This window comes from Lepisosteus platostomus, chromosome 8, assembly GCF_059453375.1.
Source record: "Lepisosteus platostomus isolate fLepPlt1 chromosome 8, fLepPlt1.hap1, whole genome shotgun sequence".
Classification (NCBI taxonomy): domain Eukaryota; kingdom Metazoa; phylum Chordata; class Actinopteri; order Semionotiformes; family Lepisosteidae; genus Lepisosteus; species Lepisosteus platostomus.
Window position 1 is genome coordinate 9,703,183 of NC_142618.1, and position 16,206 is coordinate 9,719,388.

Here is a 16,206-nt window from a genome sequence, read left to right on the forward strand (position 1 = left end):
GCCTAAATGAGTCAATTTGGAATGATTAATTCCAAATGATTTGTGTGATTTAGCCTAAAGTACCTTTATAAGCCATTCATGCCGCAACAGACAAACACCTGCGTTACACAGAGCATGTGTCTTAACGTTCAACACAGAAATTGTTCATGGAGTCATGCTGTCATGGTTTTTTTGCTTGGAAAGGAAGGTATGGTTTATCATCTTTAGATATATGAAATGTGTAAAACGTCAGATGTATTCTGAATTCAAACAGAATTTAAATTATTATAATTCATGTCCCGAATTACTATTTCACCAAACTGTGCGCAGAAATCGCCATTTTTGGTCCGGTAAAGGGGAGAAACAAACATTGAAAATTTGCCATGTTGACAAAAGCTCTGTGACTTGTAATCCACATTTAGGAGATAAGGTGGTGTAGGGGTGGTTTGTGTGCATTGCTGATATCCAATTGAGTACCCTTGCGCTGGCACAGTTGGTGAGGTTTAACTTTCTCAGCAAGTAGCTCTGCGTCCTGCACTAGGCTGGAAGTTGAAACTTCATCCGGTCCCAACATGAAGTCCGGAGAGGAGACCGATTTTAACGGGAATCTGAACGATTTGCCTGACGACTCCAGTTTGCTCAAGCCTTACTTGTCCAGACTTAGACAAAAAGCAAAGCGAGAAGAAGGCGACAAGCGCTATCAGATGGACTTATCGGACACCTTCTTAATGAAGTTTCTACGAGCCAGAGATTTTGATATTGACCAGTCGCTGAAGGTATGGAGTTCTGGAGTTGTTTACAAGTTTAAAAGTTGTTTACAGTATGTTATATATGATTTTTTTTACGTTCGTATCTTGTGTACCTATATGTTATTATGGTACGAGTAGACGTCTGCCTACTCCTGTGGAAGACGCAAAGTAAAACTTAGTTTTCAGCCAGGATCCAAATTATTGCCGCATATTTGTTGCTGCAGAAGACACGCGCGTGAGTTGATTCTTAAATGAATGTAAAACCGATTTCATTGGAAAAAATGTGTTAAAATATGCGTTTAGAGTTACAAAAAAGAAGCATTGTGGGGTTATAAAATAGATAATTGTACACGTGCAGGTATTTTATTAAATTAAGAACGGTAAAAATGTGAATTTTGGTTAAGTTGTTTTAAACAAAGGCTTTTTTTATTTCAATTAAGCAGTAAAATCTTCGGCGTGGCAGTGGACGACTTCAGTACGTACTGTACCAAGTTCAGTTCACCCTGTTATAGCGCCACAGTCTTGCACAGAAAACTGAATTATTACAGTGTAAATTATTATTCTGATATTTAGGATATTTGTAATTCACAAAGTATTGAGGTTTGCAGGTTGTATTTTATTTCCAATATTTGTCTTCCGTTTTATTATTTTATTACTATAAGACAACGCAATATTCGCTGCTGTAAATGTTTTTGTAATTATCTCAAGAGACGGAATAGCCGTCAATCAGCTCCTAGCTCCGACTCCTAACTCTTGTCACAATCGCGAATAGAACTGGTTTTAGAGTCTGCTCCAGTGAAAACTTTTTTTAATTATTATATAAACGTCCCCCGCCTCTCTGGTAAGCAGGCTGCCGTAGACTGTCTGCTGACAGAGGTGCGTCTTCAAAAATATAAGATGACTAGCGTTTTCAAATACTTTCTGTTCTTTTTTGAACTGCTTATGAACTACTTTACGAAAATGAAAACTGCATATTAAGTAAACCACCTAAGTTGAATAGTACTGGAGCTCACGAAACTAAATAATTTCAGTGTACTGTTCATTAGTTATTGTTTCGCCTGTTCATAATGTTGCTTTGTGTAAACATATTGTGTATCAGCTCCAGATTGTTAAGCTACAGGTAGGATGCAGGACCCGAACGTGAAGATCGTTTCTGCAACCAGAAGTTATTGAAATAAAATAATCGAAGTGCAGAGCCTATGTAATGCTGCATTGGAATGGAGAAGTACTGTAACACGATTAATCCGTTCACGACAAAGGATTTACTACAGCGTTGAATGAGAATACATCCTGGCAGTTCATATGTCTTGTAAAATGTGTTTTTCTCATACAAGACAGGTTAATTCAGGTGTTTACGTCAGCACTCATTAGCTACCGTAATGTTTTACTGGCTCTAATTACGTGGGTTCAGAAGGTACAGGTAGGCCAGTGCTTCCAAAGCATGCAGGTGTAGAACAGGACTTAATGCATTTTTATACAATAATTCGTATTCTATATTCTGGTCGCTTGCAGATTAGAATGGCATATGTTTAGCAATAATATTATTTATGGTACCTGAAAGTTTCAGGTTGTTGCACAAAGCTAAGGTATGCGTATACGTGATCTGACAACTGGAATCAATTTCCTGTAGTTAAACTCTGTTTATTTTTAATTTTAAGCGTTGGAGTTGTGGGTTCAAGCCCTGATGCAGACCCCACTATTCTACCTTGAGAGAGGGACTGTACCTCAGTTGCTCCAGTTCTTCTAGCTTCAAGAATGGGGACCAGTATTGCTGTTGACAATTCTCTGAGTGTTTCAAATCTATAAAACCAGGATAAGCTCTGGCCTGAAGAGCCTTTGTCTCAAATGGAAAATCCAGTCTATTTATCTGTGACTTTGTGTCTTTCGAAAATTGCAGTTGCCTCTAAGCAGGCTGTATTTGTTGTCATTATCATGGCTCCTGAATGTTCACTGGGTGATAAATCTTTTTTCCTACTCAGTGAGAGAAAATGATCAGAATTACAGTGTGCCGTAGATGCAAAGTGATAGGAAAGAAAAAATAAAAAAAAAGTTTTACACAGAAATCCACAACAAGGTAATGTGCAATTGCTAAAGGTTTATACACTTGATAAAATGATACATAATCTAATATTTGCTGTAACCTATCTCTTTCTTCTATTTTGACAACTTCAAAACTATTTTGACAAGTTGTCAAAGTACAGTAAGTTTCCACATATTGTATAAATTAGGTAATTCACTAGAAATACGACTAATTGCGGGGATAATTGTGAAGAGATTTAAATATAAAAAAACAGTTACGCTTAATTGATTAGTGAATAACTAATTTATGAATTGGTGGTGGGTATTAATCCATCTGTGATGAATTGATATGCTAGTTGTGTTTATCAACATGTTGATCGCTCTAAAATGTTGCTTTCCACTTGTTTCAAAACATTAAACTGGCAGTGATGCGATGCAGACATGTTTTGACCTTTGCTTGCTCATTACATAATCCCATAATGGGGACATAAGTAGGACAACATTTTTTGGAATGTTTTAGTTGCTTTGTGGTCAATGATTCAGTAGTGTGTCCTTGTGCACTCTCTCCACAGTTACTGATCAACTACCACAAGTGGAGGAATGAGTGTCCTGAAATAAGTGCCAATTTGCATCCATCGTCAGTCCTGGGTCTCCTCCGAAATAATTACCATGGAGTTCTGAGGTCAAGAGACGCAAGCGGCAGCAGGGTTCTGATCTATAGGATTGGTTCGTATTCTCGTTTTCAATAAATTAAAATTAATTTAAGATCATGTTCTCGTGCAGGATTTACACTCATCGCTGAAGATTTAAGCGCAATAAAAAAATAAATGAATCAAAAAGTGACATTGTGCTTTTATTCACAGTTACCTGTTGTAGAGTCAGTGAAGGCAGTGAGCCTTGGGTTGGCTTTGCACTCTGTGCGACGTCACTCTTTCGCTTACTTTGTGAGTGCAGGAAAAAAGATTGCAGACCGCTGGTCTGGTCCTCAGATCAATCTCATTCCCTAGTTCTGTCATTTGTATTCCCTAAATATGATGCCTGAACCGTCTGCATCTAGGATGTTCTGCAGAAATTAAGTTATCACAAGTAAAAGGAGACTCAACTGGAAAATTAAGTTTATGTTATCTGAACTGAGCTCAGCTACTGTACCCTTCTGTAGTCCATATTCTTTCATCATATGAAGAAAGAAAGATCGGCCACTTTATGAACAAAACCTAGGAGGTGTCGCAGTGAAGATGATGAATTCAGAGAGGGAGAAAGTCTCAGTCAGTGTTCCGTGTCATGGTAACAGTATTAGTTAACCTCTGTGATCTTGATCACAATAATTTATTTTAAATGCTGAAAGGGTTTGACTCTAGTTATTGCAATTAGTACATCATTAGTGGGTTTTATTGTATATTTGTATGTAATATCTGTAAAAGGCTACTTACATTCAGCTCTGTTACTAAAACTGAGTAAAATTACAGAGTCCAAAACTGACATGATGTTTAATGAGAAAACAGGTGGAATTTAGGATTATACACTGGCAAAACAATAAAACAGACAGGCATGACACAAAGCAGAAGCAAATTAAAAAATAGTTAATAAATTGTTTCAGTGTAAATCCCGTAGGTTAGTTTTTCATTTTTGCAGCATTTTTTCCAAATAAAGACTTTCTTGCTATAGAAGTATCAGTGGAGAGTGGATGGGTAAACAAGCTTCGGTTTATCCACATTTGCGTTTAAAATAAAATGCATATTTCCTGTTTTTATCCTAAATGTCCATCTGTTTTTTTCATTTTCATGCACATTGTTTGTTACGACCCCAGGTGTCTAGGGGTAAAGGGGTGTAACATTTAGGATGGTTTTGGATGCAGGTGGGTTTCTGGTGAGAGACTTGGGAAGCGTGACAAGTTTTGGTGCAAAAGTGATTTGAAAGTGAATAAGTGACTGGTATGTATCAGGACACAATAACACACAGGAAAGGGTACTAGAGCGATGTCATGCTGCCTAAAATTTAAAAATTCTTTAGAAAAAAATCTCTATATAAATTATACAGTATTACAGTCTATTTTTATCCATTACTATTGTTGACTTGTTAAACAAAACTTTAAATTTTCTTTAACATTTTCGAACACTATCTACCATTTCTGAATCCATGCTTAGTATCTTTAAGGATCATATTTCCATAGAGATTCTATTCTAGTTTTGTTCTACTGATCGTTCATTTCCTAGTAATAATAGAGATTGTGTCCTTAAGTACAATTGTTAGAATACTAGTTGTTACGACCCCTAGTGTCTAGGGTAAAGGGGTGTAACATTTAGGATAATTATTTTGGAAGCAGGTGGGTTTTGGTGAGGGACTAGGAAGCATGATAAGGGTAAGGAACTAGAGTGGTGCCAAAGAAAAGAAAATAAACAAAATGGAGCTGGCTAGGACAGTGAGGGAAAGCTAATCTGACTACAAAAGAAAACCCGAAACACACGCTCTTCGGCATCTTCAACACCCTAGCTAACCTGCACTGACTACCCAAAACCATACAAGACAAACAGCACTCACCCGTACTAAACTAGTGTACCAATACAAAGTCAACTAAGTCTGTAAAGTGTACCCAACAAACTAAACTAACCTTATATACAAAAGTTCACACAAAAACAAGTGAACCAGGAATACAAATAAGGGAAAACAAGAGTAATCAACAGGAGCAGGGTACAAAAGAACACAAAAGTTGAACATGTAACACTGGGGCAAGGTAATGGCAAAACAAGGATGAACACACAAACAAATGAAAGTACAAAGAAACTAACGTAAAACCAACAAAACAACAAAGCCGAAGCTATACAAAAATACACACACATAAAGCAAAGCCGAAGCAATAACCCGAAGCGAAGCGATAATCAAAACCAAATGGGACCGAAGTCAAACGAAAGGCCTCTCCTTGCTGAAAACCTCCATGTTATATGCTGAATAAGATGTGTTCTGATTGGCTGAGAGCTAATTGATGATGATGTCATACTGAAAGTGTGGTGTAATGGTGGGCCAATGGGGAAGGGAAAACAATCAAGGGTCAGCAGTGTGGACATAACAGAAAAAACACACAGAACACACACTGGGATGTAACACTAGTAGACCCTGGAGATTTGCTTTTATTAAGAGCATCTAATAAACACTGCCTTTTCTGTGCTAAAATACTTCAATATCGAATTTATGTTTGCTCAGCTTTATTCATGTAAAACATCAGTCATTTTCCTTCTATAATTTAAACAGTTCCCTTTTTATCTCTTTAGACACTTTGTTTCATCTGTTACTGTTGTAATACTGAAAAAAATTATAATTTATTTCAATTGCTTAATTTCTTTCTTTGTCATTCTTAGCTTTTTATCCTTTTTTATTCAGTACAGTGCATTGTACAGAATTTCTTTAATTTGATCCTGCTCTGTTTGCAAACTCTATAAGGTGTTTTATTTCTCCTTATATTGTTCTTAATCCATTTATTTGATTATTAGGGCCACTGCTTTCCTGCTTTGATTTACTTACTCATTTGTTGAATCCATTAAGTGCTTCAGGCAGAATATGTTCAAACCATATTTATCCTGTCCTAGTCTACTTCTCTTCCAACTGTTAAAGAACACATTTTTGTGTTGATGTTGGGTAGATACTGGGAAGTTTGTATTTCCCTCTGCAACTATTAATGAGACAACCATGTCTGTATAACAAACAGCTGTTATATATACAGTATCACTTCTCTACAATGTAAAATATATGAAATATTTTGACATTTATATTGCACAGTATTCACAGGTTTTAGCTGTAGATGGGATATTAAAATGTACGTGTCAAGCAAAATGTGGTTCCAATCTTACAGTATATCCATGAGTCTTGGGTTAAACAAAAAACAACCCTCGTTCACCACTTTGTACCCAACCTAGGTAGCCCTTGGCTGACTTTAGCTGCAGACTATGAAAGTAAAAGCCAAGAATAATTTATTTAGAACAAAAAATCCTTGGCGGAAGATCTTTTAGAGTAAAGTTCATGTTTACCAAGGAGTGTGAGATTCAGAACTGTGAGAACTCGCCCAACATTTCAGGTGAATGCAGAAGATAACGGTTAAAAAAAATACAGATTACATAATGTTACTATCCTGGTAAATGTCTTCCCTTCAGTTTGTTGGTGTGTGTGAGAGGTGAGTAAACATGTTGCCTCTCTTTTTGTATTGAAAAATAGGAGATTAGCCATTGACATATCTAGAGCATTTGTGTGAATCTGGCACCTAAGGCTATTTCTAAACTCCCACGTTTTTTCAGTGTTCCTGTGAGACTAACAACTTCCAAGAGACTTATCTTCTAAAGCATAATATTACTGGCATTTTTATACTCTTTCAGGTGGATTTCTATTTATAAATATTTATTTATCTATATATAAGAACTTTACTATTAGTTTAATTCCTGTATGTAAGGTACTGGTAGGTTTATTAAAACACACCATGATGTTTGCAACCATCATAAATTGTAGTCATGCAAGATGCAGACAATGATGTGCATTTCTGCTGCCAGAATTATGTACAATGAACCATACATTACATTAAATGAAAAACCTATCACTATATCTATATAGATATGGTTTTTAAAACATCAAGTATGTGGATTGTATAAATTAAATGTTTTGGCTTAATTGTGATCATAAGTTGTCCATGACTGACTGTGATAAACCTGAGTGACCTTGGCTGTTCTACAGTATAATAATAATAATTATTATTATTTATTATATTATTATATAGCACTTTTCTGGACACTCTACTCAAAGCGCTTTACAGGTAATGGGGACTCCCCTTCACCACCACCAATGTGTAGCCCCACCTGGATGATGCGATGGCAACCATAGTGCACCAGAACACTCACCACACATCAGCTATCGGTGGGGAGGAGAACAGAGTTAAGAAGCCAGTTCATAGATGGGGATTATTAGGAGGCCATGCTTGGTAAAGGCCAATGGGAAATTTGGACCTCGGTTTTACGTCTCATCCGAAGGACGGCGCCTGTTTACAGTATAGTGTCCCCATCACTATACTGGGGCATTAGGACCCACATGGACCACAGGGTGAGCGCCCCCTGCTGGCCCCACTAACACCTCTTCCAGCAGCAAACCTTAGTTTTTCCCAGGAGGTCTCCCATCCAGATACAGATCAGGCTCACACCTGCTGAGCTTCAGTGGGCTGCCAGCTGTGAGTTGCAGGGTGATATGGCTGCTGGCATATATGAGCGCTTATCACATTAGGGACAGAGATGATTGGGCACTAATGTAGTGATGAGGTTATTAAACCCATTGAATGTAAAGCTTGGTGAAAATCAAGAAAGAAAAACACAAAGAAGGACCAATATGCCCTGCTTACCAAGAAACACCTTGGTGCCATTGATATGTTGAAGCAACAACTCATATGGACTTACCATCAGTGGAACCAGGTCCTTTTCAGAGAAGAAAAAATAAACTGTATAATACTCCGATGGACAATAGAAAATGTCACACAGATGTGCAGAACACTGTTATTTGTTGTGTACAACAGACAAATCAGTCGGGAGGTAAAAGTGTGATACTTTAGTTAAGAGTGTCTAGACTAGGATCAAGAACCTGACATTTTTTTTCAGCCTGACATTTACATAAAGGGTTGTAGATGTCTGGAATAACCTATACCCCGACATGTTGTTGGAACAGATACCCTAACTGCCTTTGGGAAATCAGAATCAATTAAATGAGCTTGATGTGCCAAATGGTCTTCACACTTTATCTGATTTACAGTATGTTCTTATGTTTTCTTGCATATGTGGCTTTCGTAGTAGTAAAGTGCATCAATGACAGTTTGTCTCTTCTGCTGCAGTAAGTGAGCTGCAGTGCTTTCAGTAGTAACACAATCACAATATTGTTTTACATGTGGTTCTTACCACAGTTTTACTCATAATCATCTAGCTGGTTTCGAACATTATGACCAACGAGTTGACCACAGAGATTAAGTAGTTTTTCTCCTCATAGGCAATGAAAGTCCTTGAAATGGCTTTGAGAATCATGAGTGGTAATAGCTCTGTGTTTTGTATGCATTTACATTTGTCATGGAAGTTCAGGTTTCAGTAACTCGCATCAAAAGTCCTCACGTGCGTATTAAGTAGTGTTAGCAATGACCTCTGTGCACAACATCTATTCTAGAAAAGACACAGATAAAATAAGGAATATTGGAGGGGATAAATGCAGTTTTGTGTGGTAGAAGGATTTGGTCTTTGTTGAAGGGCTTCTCAACATTGTACTGACAAGCCATATTAAAATTTGATACTTGTATTCCTCAGGAGGATAGCACAGAAACCTGCACCTTCCTTATGGCCACAGCTTGGAATCCAGTGTTTCCTTGGATAATCACAGAAGAATATAGACTTTTCAGAAGATTATAGAAATCAACACAGAACTTTAATGTATTAAAAGAAAATAAGATGTGCTTAAATATCATCTGTTGGAGATATTCTGGAGTTTTTTGGTTAGGAAACGTTTTTATATTGTGAGTAGTGCAAAAAGATGTTGGTGTTCTGTTCTGTAGGTCATTGGAACCCAAAGAACTACACCGCCTATGAGGTCTTTCGTATCAGCCTAATCACTTCTGAACTGATAGTACAAGAAATTGAGACCCAGAGAAATGGGCTGAAGGCCATCTTTGACCTCCAAGGCTGGCGCTTTGCTCACGCTCTGCAGATTAACCCATCACTGGCTAAAAGGATTTCTGCAGTGCTCACAGTACGTACAGTATGTTTATAATCATTGTATTTAAACCGTGCTAGAATTAGAGGCACCACACGCAAATGGTTTTAGGACGTAGGCCCACGTATGGTGAAACAAAATTGAAAGATATTCAAATGAAACCTTTCTTTCCTAAACATCTCTTTTTCCTCTTCATTCTTCTCAACGGCTTTAGTTTTATGATATCTTGACCTCAGCCCCCATTCGCAAAATTCCTCCACCACGGCTAATTCAGCCTGTTCTTTCACTTTTTGGATATACTTCTTTTCTAAGAGCTAATTTTGTATTATTACTCCATTTCAAAGTACTGAGACATATTGGTTACTATTTGGACTAGAATCCCAAGAGCTTCATACTGATAACAACTAAACTGCAAAGATTTTTGTACTGTTATTTTACTTATTGTTATTTATTATGTTATCTTCAGGACTCCTTCCCACTGAAGGTGCGTGGCATCCATCTGATAAATGAACCAATATTCTTCCGTCCAGTTTTTGCCATGATCAGACCGTTCCTGTCTGACAAAATTAAAGCCCGGGTAAGTGGTCTTTAATGAAATTAGGTACAGCAACAAGTGGAAATGATTGCCTGCAGTTTTATTTATTTGGATATTTTTTAGATTGAATAAGCCCTGAACTATACTGCCTTCCTCTACTGTATGTTTTGAAATTAAGGCCTTAGTGTAATGAATTAATACTCCCATGCAAGCTGTATTCATTGATTTATTTGGAATAGGAACCTTTACTTGATACTTTCTTTTAGAAGAAAGGTAATGTGTTACTTACATTAGTGAAACAGTAAAAATTACAGATAGAAATTAGTATCCAAACAGAGCAGAAAAAGACTGTTATGTATTAATTAATCATTAATGTCCCGTCCATCATCCAGCTAAATGATTGGAAGATGTGTCCCATTAAAAAAAACACTGAACAAAACTAAAGTTATATACCCAGTAATCTGCTCTGCACAAGGCATTTATGCCATTGAAAAGCAAAACCCACAGTATATATTTTTAAAGTGGTTTGAGGATATCCTAATTCCTAGAATAATATGTACCCACTTAACGCATTTTCACAATAAAAATGTTATTCATTTTTAAGGGAACATTTTTCATATAAAGTTTTAATCCCCGTCTTTGTACTTCACAGAGCTGTGCGAGTTGGTGTAAGTAGTGGGATTATGCATGAGTGGATGAACACATAGTGCCGTTATCTGTCCCTGTCCTTGTTTTACCAGTGTGTCTGACCATAGCCGTTTTATGCGGTTACAATTTTTCTAAACTTTATTATGCCTTTTTATGATGCAACATGATATCAGTGATCTTGGAAAAAAAATGCCATTTTATTTTTTTTTCCATTCTTTATTTTCATATAATAATAGTATCACAATACTTTCGATAATTCCTTATCCAGTTCTGGATCACAGTAGCCCGAAGCCTATCTCGAGAAGCATTGGGTGCAAGGAGATATGCTCCCTGGATGCCTGTCCATCACAGGGCACACACAGATGCAAAAACCACAGACTCACACCAGGTCAAGTTTTGTTTTTTACAGAAACCAATTAACCTACTAGCAAGTCTTTGGGCTGTAGGATGAAACTGGACCACCTGGAGGAAACAGACACACTTCGCACAGATAGCACCCCAAAAACTGAACCCAGGGCTCTAGCGCTGTGTGTGCACCACTGTGCCTCCCTTATTATAATAACATGAACATTATTTAAGTTAGGCCATCTTTTTTCTAACACAAATTATTAAAGATAGCTGCCCATGCATAGACACTGAAAGACACGTTAACACGAACATACAAAAAAAACAGTACTGTACATTCTTTCTGATTTACTGATACCTGCAAACATGCAATCTCATACTTGTGCACATACTGTACAGTACACGACAATAAAAATGACAAAATAAAATAAAGTTATGAAATGACAGCTGAATAAGTGCCCCCCGTTTCCATGATTTTTAAAGGGAAAATTGTCCCCGCGTAACACATCACTTATTGTGAAGTTTTCATGGATTTAACTAACATTACTCAAGGAATTATTGTAAGAACATATTGACTGTTTCAGTTCCATGACAGTTCAAGCCACTCAGTCATACCACTTGCTGACAGACACTGGGATTCCCAAAATAGCAGCATTCAGTTGACTCAGCACTGCAGGGTAGGAACTGGCCAGTCAGGGTCCACTTAACTCTCGTTGAAACAGTGACTTCAACTCAAGCTTACAGTGATGTCAGTGAGACATGCTCCACTTCTCTAATCTGTGTTACCTTTCCACTAGGACAAAAAACAAAGAGGTAAAATGAAAAAAGAACAATGTGTTATTCTTCATTTGTGGCACAGGAGCTGAAACTATTAGCTTCACGCAATTGGCAGTTCTAACTTTTTTGAGCATATAATAAAATAGATGTAACTGTGAAACACTGTGGTATACTCAAATGTTAGAACCTTTTTTACGATGGAATTCTGTGTTGGTGAAGTTTTAGGACAATATGAAGGATTCGAGCATAATTGTCTCCCAGTTTTGTTGTGAGTGCCAGTAATGGAGTGAAGATCTGATCACAGCGCCTCAAAATGGTGCAGGTGCTCCACACATTGTGTGTCTGAAATTAATCATAAACATAAAGGATAATAAGGATCACCCGCCTGTGTCTTTGCAATGCAGATCCACATGCATGGAAGTGCATATGTTCAAAGCCTCTGTGAGCACTTTCCGGTGAGCATTCTACCACCAGAATACGGAGGTACAGGACCTGCCATGGAGGAACTCTGCCAGGAATGGACTGATTTTATTCTGCAGTCAGAGGACTGGCTTCATAAGCTCTCTATCGACACCACGGGCAGCAGAGAACAAAGCCTTTCGTGTTCCTACAGTCAATAAATTAGACCCCATCAACATCTAGTTTGTTTTTGCTAATTTGTTTTCTTTTCTTTGGTCACCAAGAAGCCATTTTTGCACCTGAAGGAGCCAAGTTCCCATTAATTGAGATTTAATGATTCAAACAATTGATGGAAATACCATTCTGTCGCCAAACTTTCCACAAGGTCTTCGTTGGAAGAGAGCAGCAAATACAGTATGTTTACAATTAGCTAAAGACTCTTGTTTACAGTTTGAAATGTAGGATATACTGCAGGTTGTTTTCAGAGTGGCAATCACTATTGCCCTTATAGTCAAAGGCAAAAGTATTCCGTCTGCTGCATAATTTGCAGTTCACTACATCAGGAATATTCAATGTAATAAAAATCAAAATTACATTTAATTAAGAATAAAAGAAGTGAATGATTTGTAAAAAAATGTAAAATCTGACATTGGAAATTAGTTATGTAATGTTTAGGGAAAACTGACAAACTATAAATCATCATATTAACTTTTGTATAGTTAGAGTCTATCATAGTCTACATTTTCCAGGAAAGATAGTTTTATAAAAAAAGCCAATGTGAAAAAGTACATTCAAAAAGCTGAAAAAACAGTTCTAAAAACATTCTCGTATGGTGTAACTTTATGGTCTTATGAGCCAATGCATAAGCTAATACTTATAATACAGAAACAAAAGTTATGGACATACTATCAATTCCAGAATAGTGTAGCCTTTGTTTCTTCATGCACTGCAAATATTTCACAGCACAACACAGCAATATACAGTACTAAGACATAACCCTGACTAACATATTAAATACCTGTCAGAGATTAGAACACACTTAAAATAGCTTCAATTATTACCACCACAACAAATTGAATTTTAAAAGCTAAAGCTAATCCAAATGCTGAATTTTCCATAGTAATCACCTGATCTCAATCCTATTGAAATGTGTTGTGGGCAGATCTGAGAGAAAATGTAGCTGCCTAGGTAACCAGGCCATTTAAATGCACTCAGAGCTGCCTTTGTTGAAGAACTCAAAAAAGGAAGCTGAAAAAAATATTTTACATGCCAAAAAGTATCCCTAGGAGAGTTAGGTTGCTAAATACTTACATAGTTTAAATGTTTTTTCTATACAACTACAAATAATTAGAACATAGTTTTGACCTTAGACTTGCTTTCTCATTTGCAGCACACACTAGTGATATGGAGATCATTCACTAAGACAAAAGCTAAATATTTAACATAAGCATGAATCGGTTACAATTCATGTTTTCCTGTAATCTTAAATCACTTGTACTGTTAAAATATATTCCCCTAATTAATGTTTTATTTACAGGAGTTTTATCAATGGTAGTACTTGATTGGATTTATTTTAGGCAAGTGAATCACAACGCTGATAACTGGAATTTCCTATTGCCTTTAAGTAAGTCCCTTAGACTTTTTAGTGAGCTCCTGTGAAGTATGGTTATTCATCTTAATATGTGAGTACGTTCAGTCCAGGATGCCCAAGATGCCTTCAACACCACCAAAACCCACAGGAGAAAATGAAATCGTTACGGTCTTTGCAAATTGTATTTTCTTTCTGATAAATACTTGCAGGTCAAATGTAATTGTTACCATCTTGTAGCCTCATCTTGTCAGATCTCAGAAGGTAAACACAGATTTGCCCTGGGTAGTTCTAGAATGGGAGATCTGATACTGTAAGTGGTGTTGGTGGACCACTGCACTCTTCCCTCTATACCAGAATTTCTGAAATTGACTACTTAGTCATTAATGGTCTCATGTCACTGTTCATAACATACAGCAGGTAACTGTTACCGATGATGTGCTGACCAAGTTACACTCTGGGATTGCACAGTGTAGCCTACCTAAACCTCACCTTTTATGCAATGGGTGTAACAATCTCTCACTTCTTTGGGTGAAAAGTGTTATATAAATGCTATTGATTGTATTTACTTCTGTATCACAGTTTTCATCTCAATCCTTTCGAGCTTTGTTCCAAAAGGGTACATCATTTTCCTAATGACCATATCTCCCTGGATTTAATTGGGAATTATGTCTCATAGAAAATTAAGAACATCATAATATGAGGAACAAGAGAGATGTGCAGTATAGAAAAATCTGATCCAAATAAGTCATCCTTCAACAGCCTATGATTTCAGCATTGTATGGATCGTGTATGGAGTGTACCTCTGTGTGAACTGTGAAATGTTGTGTTCAAATGTGAATCATATGAATGTAAAGACAAACGTAGGTTGTATAGTTTATTGTTAGAAACAAGGTTGGATTTATTAATAATTAAGAGTCCTTCTTAAACCATATGTATTTAGAATGTTAGGCACCACAGTGCGAAACTGTCTTAGAAATCCAGTGGACTTTGCCAATGAAGTATGTTCACTGCAAAGCAACTGACAGAACATTCAGCAAGGTTTGGAACTGGGACGTGACTGGTAATACAAATTATACAAAAATATTCATCTGCAACTCCTGTGAAAATCATCTGCTCAATCGCCATCTGTTTTAACTGTAGTTGAGAACAGAACTGAATTTTAACTTGAACCGCAAGTCTACACCTGAGAACACTGGAGTGCGCAATCCCCACCAAGACGTTCTCAAAGGCATCGACTCTTTTCTTCCAAATGAACGGCAATACACACAAATCAAAGGGCACAAGCGGAAGTGCATTTAAAATCTAGAACAGGCAGCACTTCTTTACCCAAAGAGTGGTGGGGGTTTGGAACAAGAGACCCAGCCATGTTGTTGAAGCTGATACCCGGGCTTTTTTCAAGAAACAGCCAGATGAGCCCCTTTACTAATTACTGCAATGGACAAGACAGGTCGAATGGCCTCCCCTTGTTTGTAACCTTTCGTATGTTTGAAGAAATAAATTGTCTATTTAATGTTAAGCAGTTTGAGACTTCTGTGTTTCAAAAGTTGTTTTTTTTTTCTGTGGACTGGCATTCCTTAATTGAATCTTCAAGCAGCAGCCAGGGAATAAATTCCTGCCTTCTTCTTATCAGCCACGTCGGGAACTCCTGCGTTCCTGTGGAAAAGTGGTAAATCGAATGGGATCTCTCAGATGCCCGCTTTCTTACTAAGGAAATTTGTTTGTTTTTTTAAGTAGAAATTTACTGAAAGGTATCCCATGCTTATCCCCTCTATCCTAATTTAAGTGGAAAATTGAAATCCAACTATGTCATCTTTACTACTTACCTTTCAAATGTTACCATACAGTAGTTATGCCCATGTCAGCATTAGATAGTCTATAGCATATACCTATTCTTGGGTCCTATTCTATATTCTATTTTATAGTTTACCCCACATAAATCCTAAACTTTCGTGCTTCAGTTGCGGGTTATTTTTGATGTACAGTACCACTCTCACTTCTTTTGTCTTGGTTGTTTTTCCACAAAATCTTTATCCACAAATTCTATATACTGTACATCCATATAATCCTTCCCTTCCCATGCTTTAGTTATTCCTATAATGTTGTACTGTAGTTACCTGTTACTGCAGTAGCCTCAAGTTCCTGGCTACTTTACTCCTTATGCTTCTGACGTTGAAGTTGAAGTGTTTAAGACGTTAGAAACAGTGTTGTGAGGAAACACTGGGGGACAAGTTCATTCAGGAAGAAAATCATGACTGTCTGAAGAACAGGGAAAAGAGTAGCCCTGCTTTCAACAATTATACAAACTAGATAAATAAATCCTGCAGAAAAACAGCAAAACCTCTTTTGAATGACTGAGGCAGCAGCAGGAAATAGGGACTTGAAGATGGGGAAAGAAATTACTTTTTCCCCCAAAGGAAAAAAGCTGTTCACAGATCACTCAGTAGGACATA

General features: G+C 37.1%; 1 protein-coding gene across 1 annotated transcript; it reads left to right on the top strand.

Moving 5' to 3' along the window:
• Nucleotides 1-311: 311 nt before the first annotated feature.
• Nucleotides 312-15,272, top strand: ttpa (tocopherol (alpha) transfer protein). The gene is made up of 5 exons (XM_088642364.1): nucleotides 312-755; nucleotides 3,320-3,473; nucleotides 9,304-9,497; nucleotides 9,928-10,038; nucleotides 12,171-15,272. The coding sequence occupies exons 1-5, from the start codon at nucleotides 552-554 to the stop codon at nucleotides 12,384-12,386; spliced, it is 879 nt and encodes a 292-aa protein (XP_088498490.1). The 5' UTR covers nucleotides 312-551; the 3' UTR covers nucleotides 12,387-15,272.
• Nucleotides 15,273-16,206: the final 934 nt, after the last annotated feature.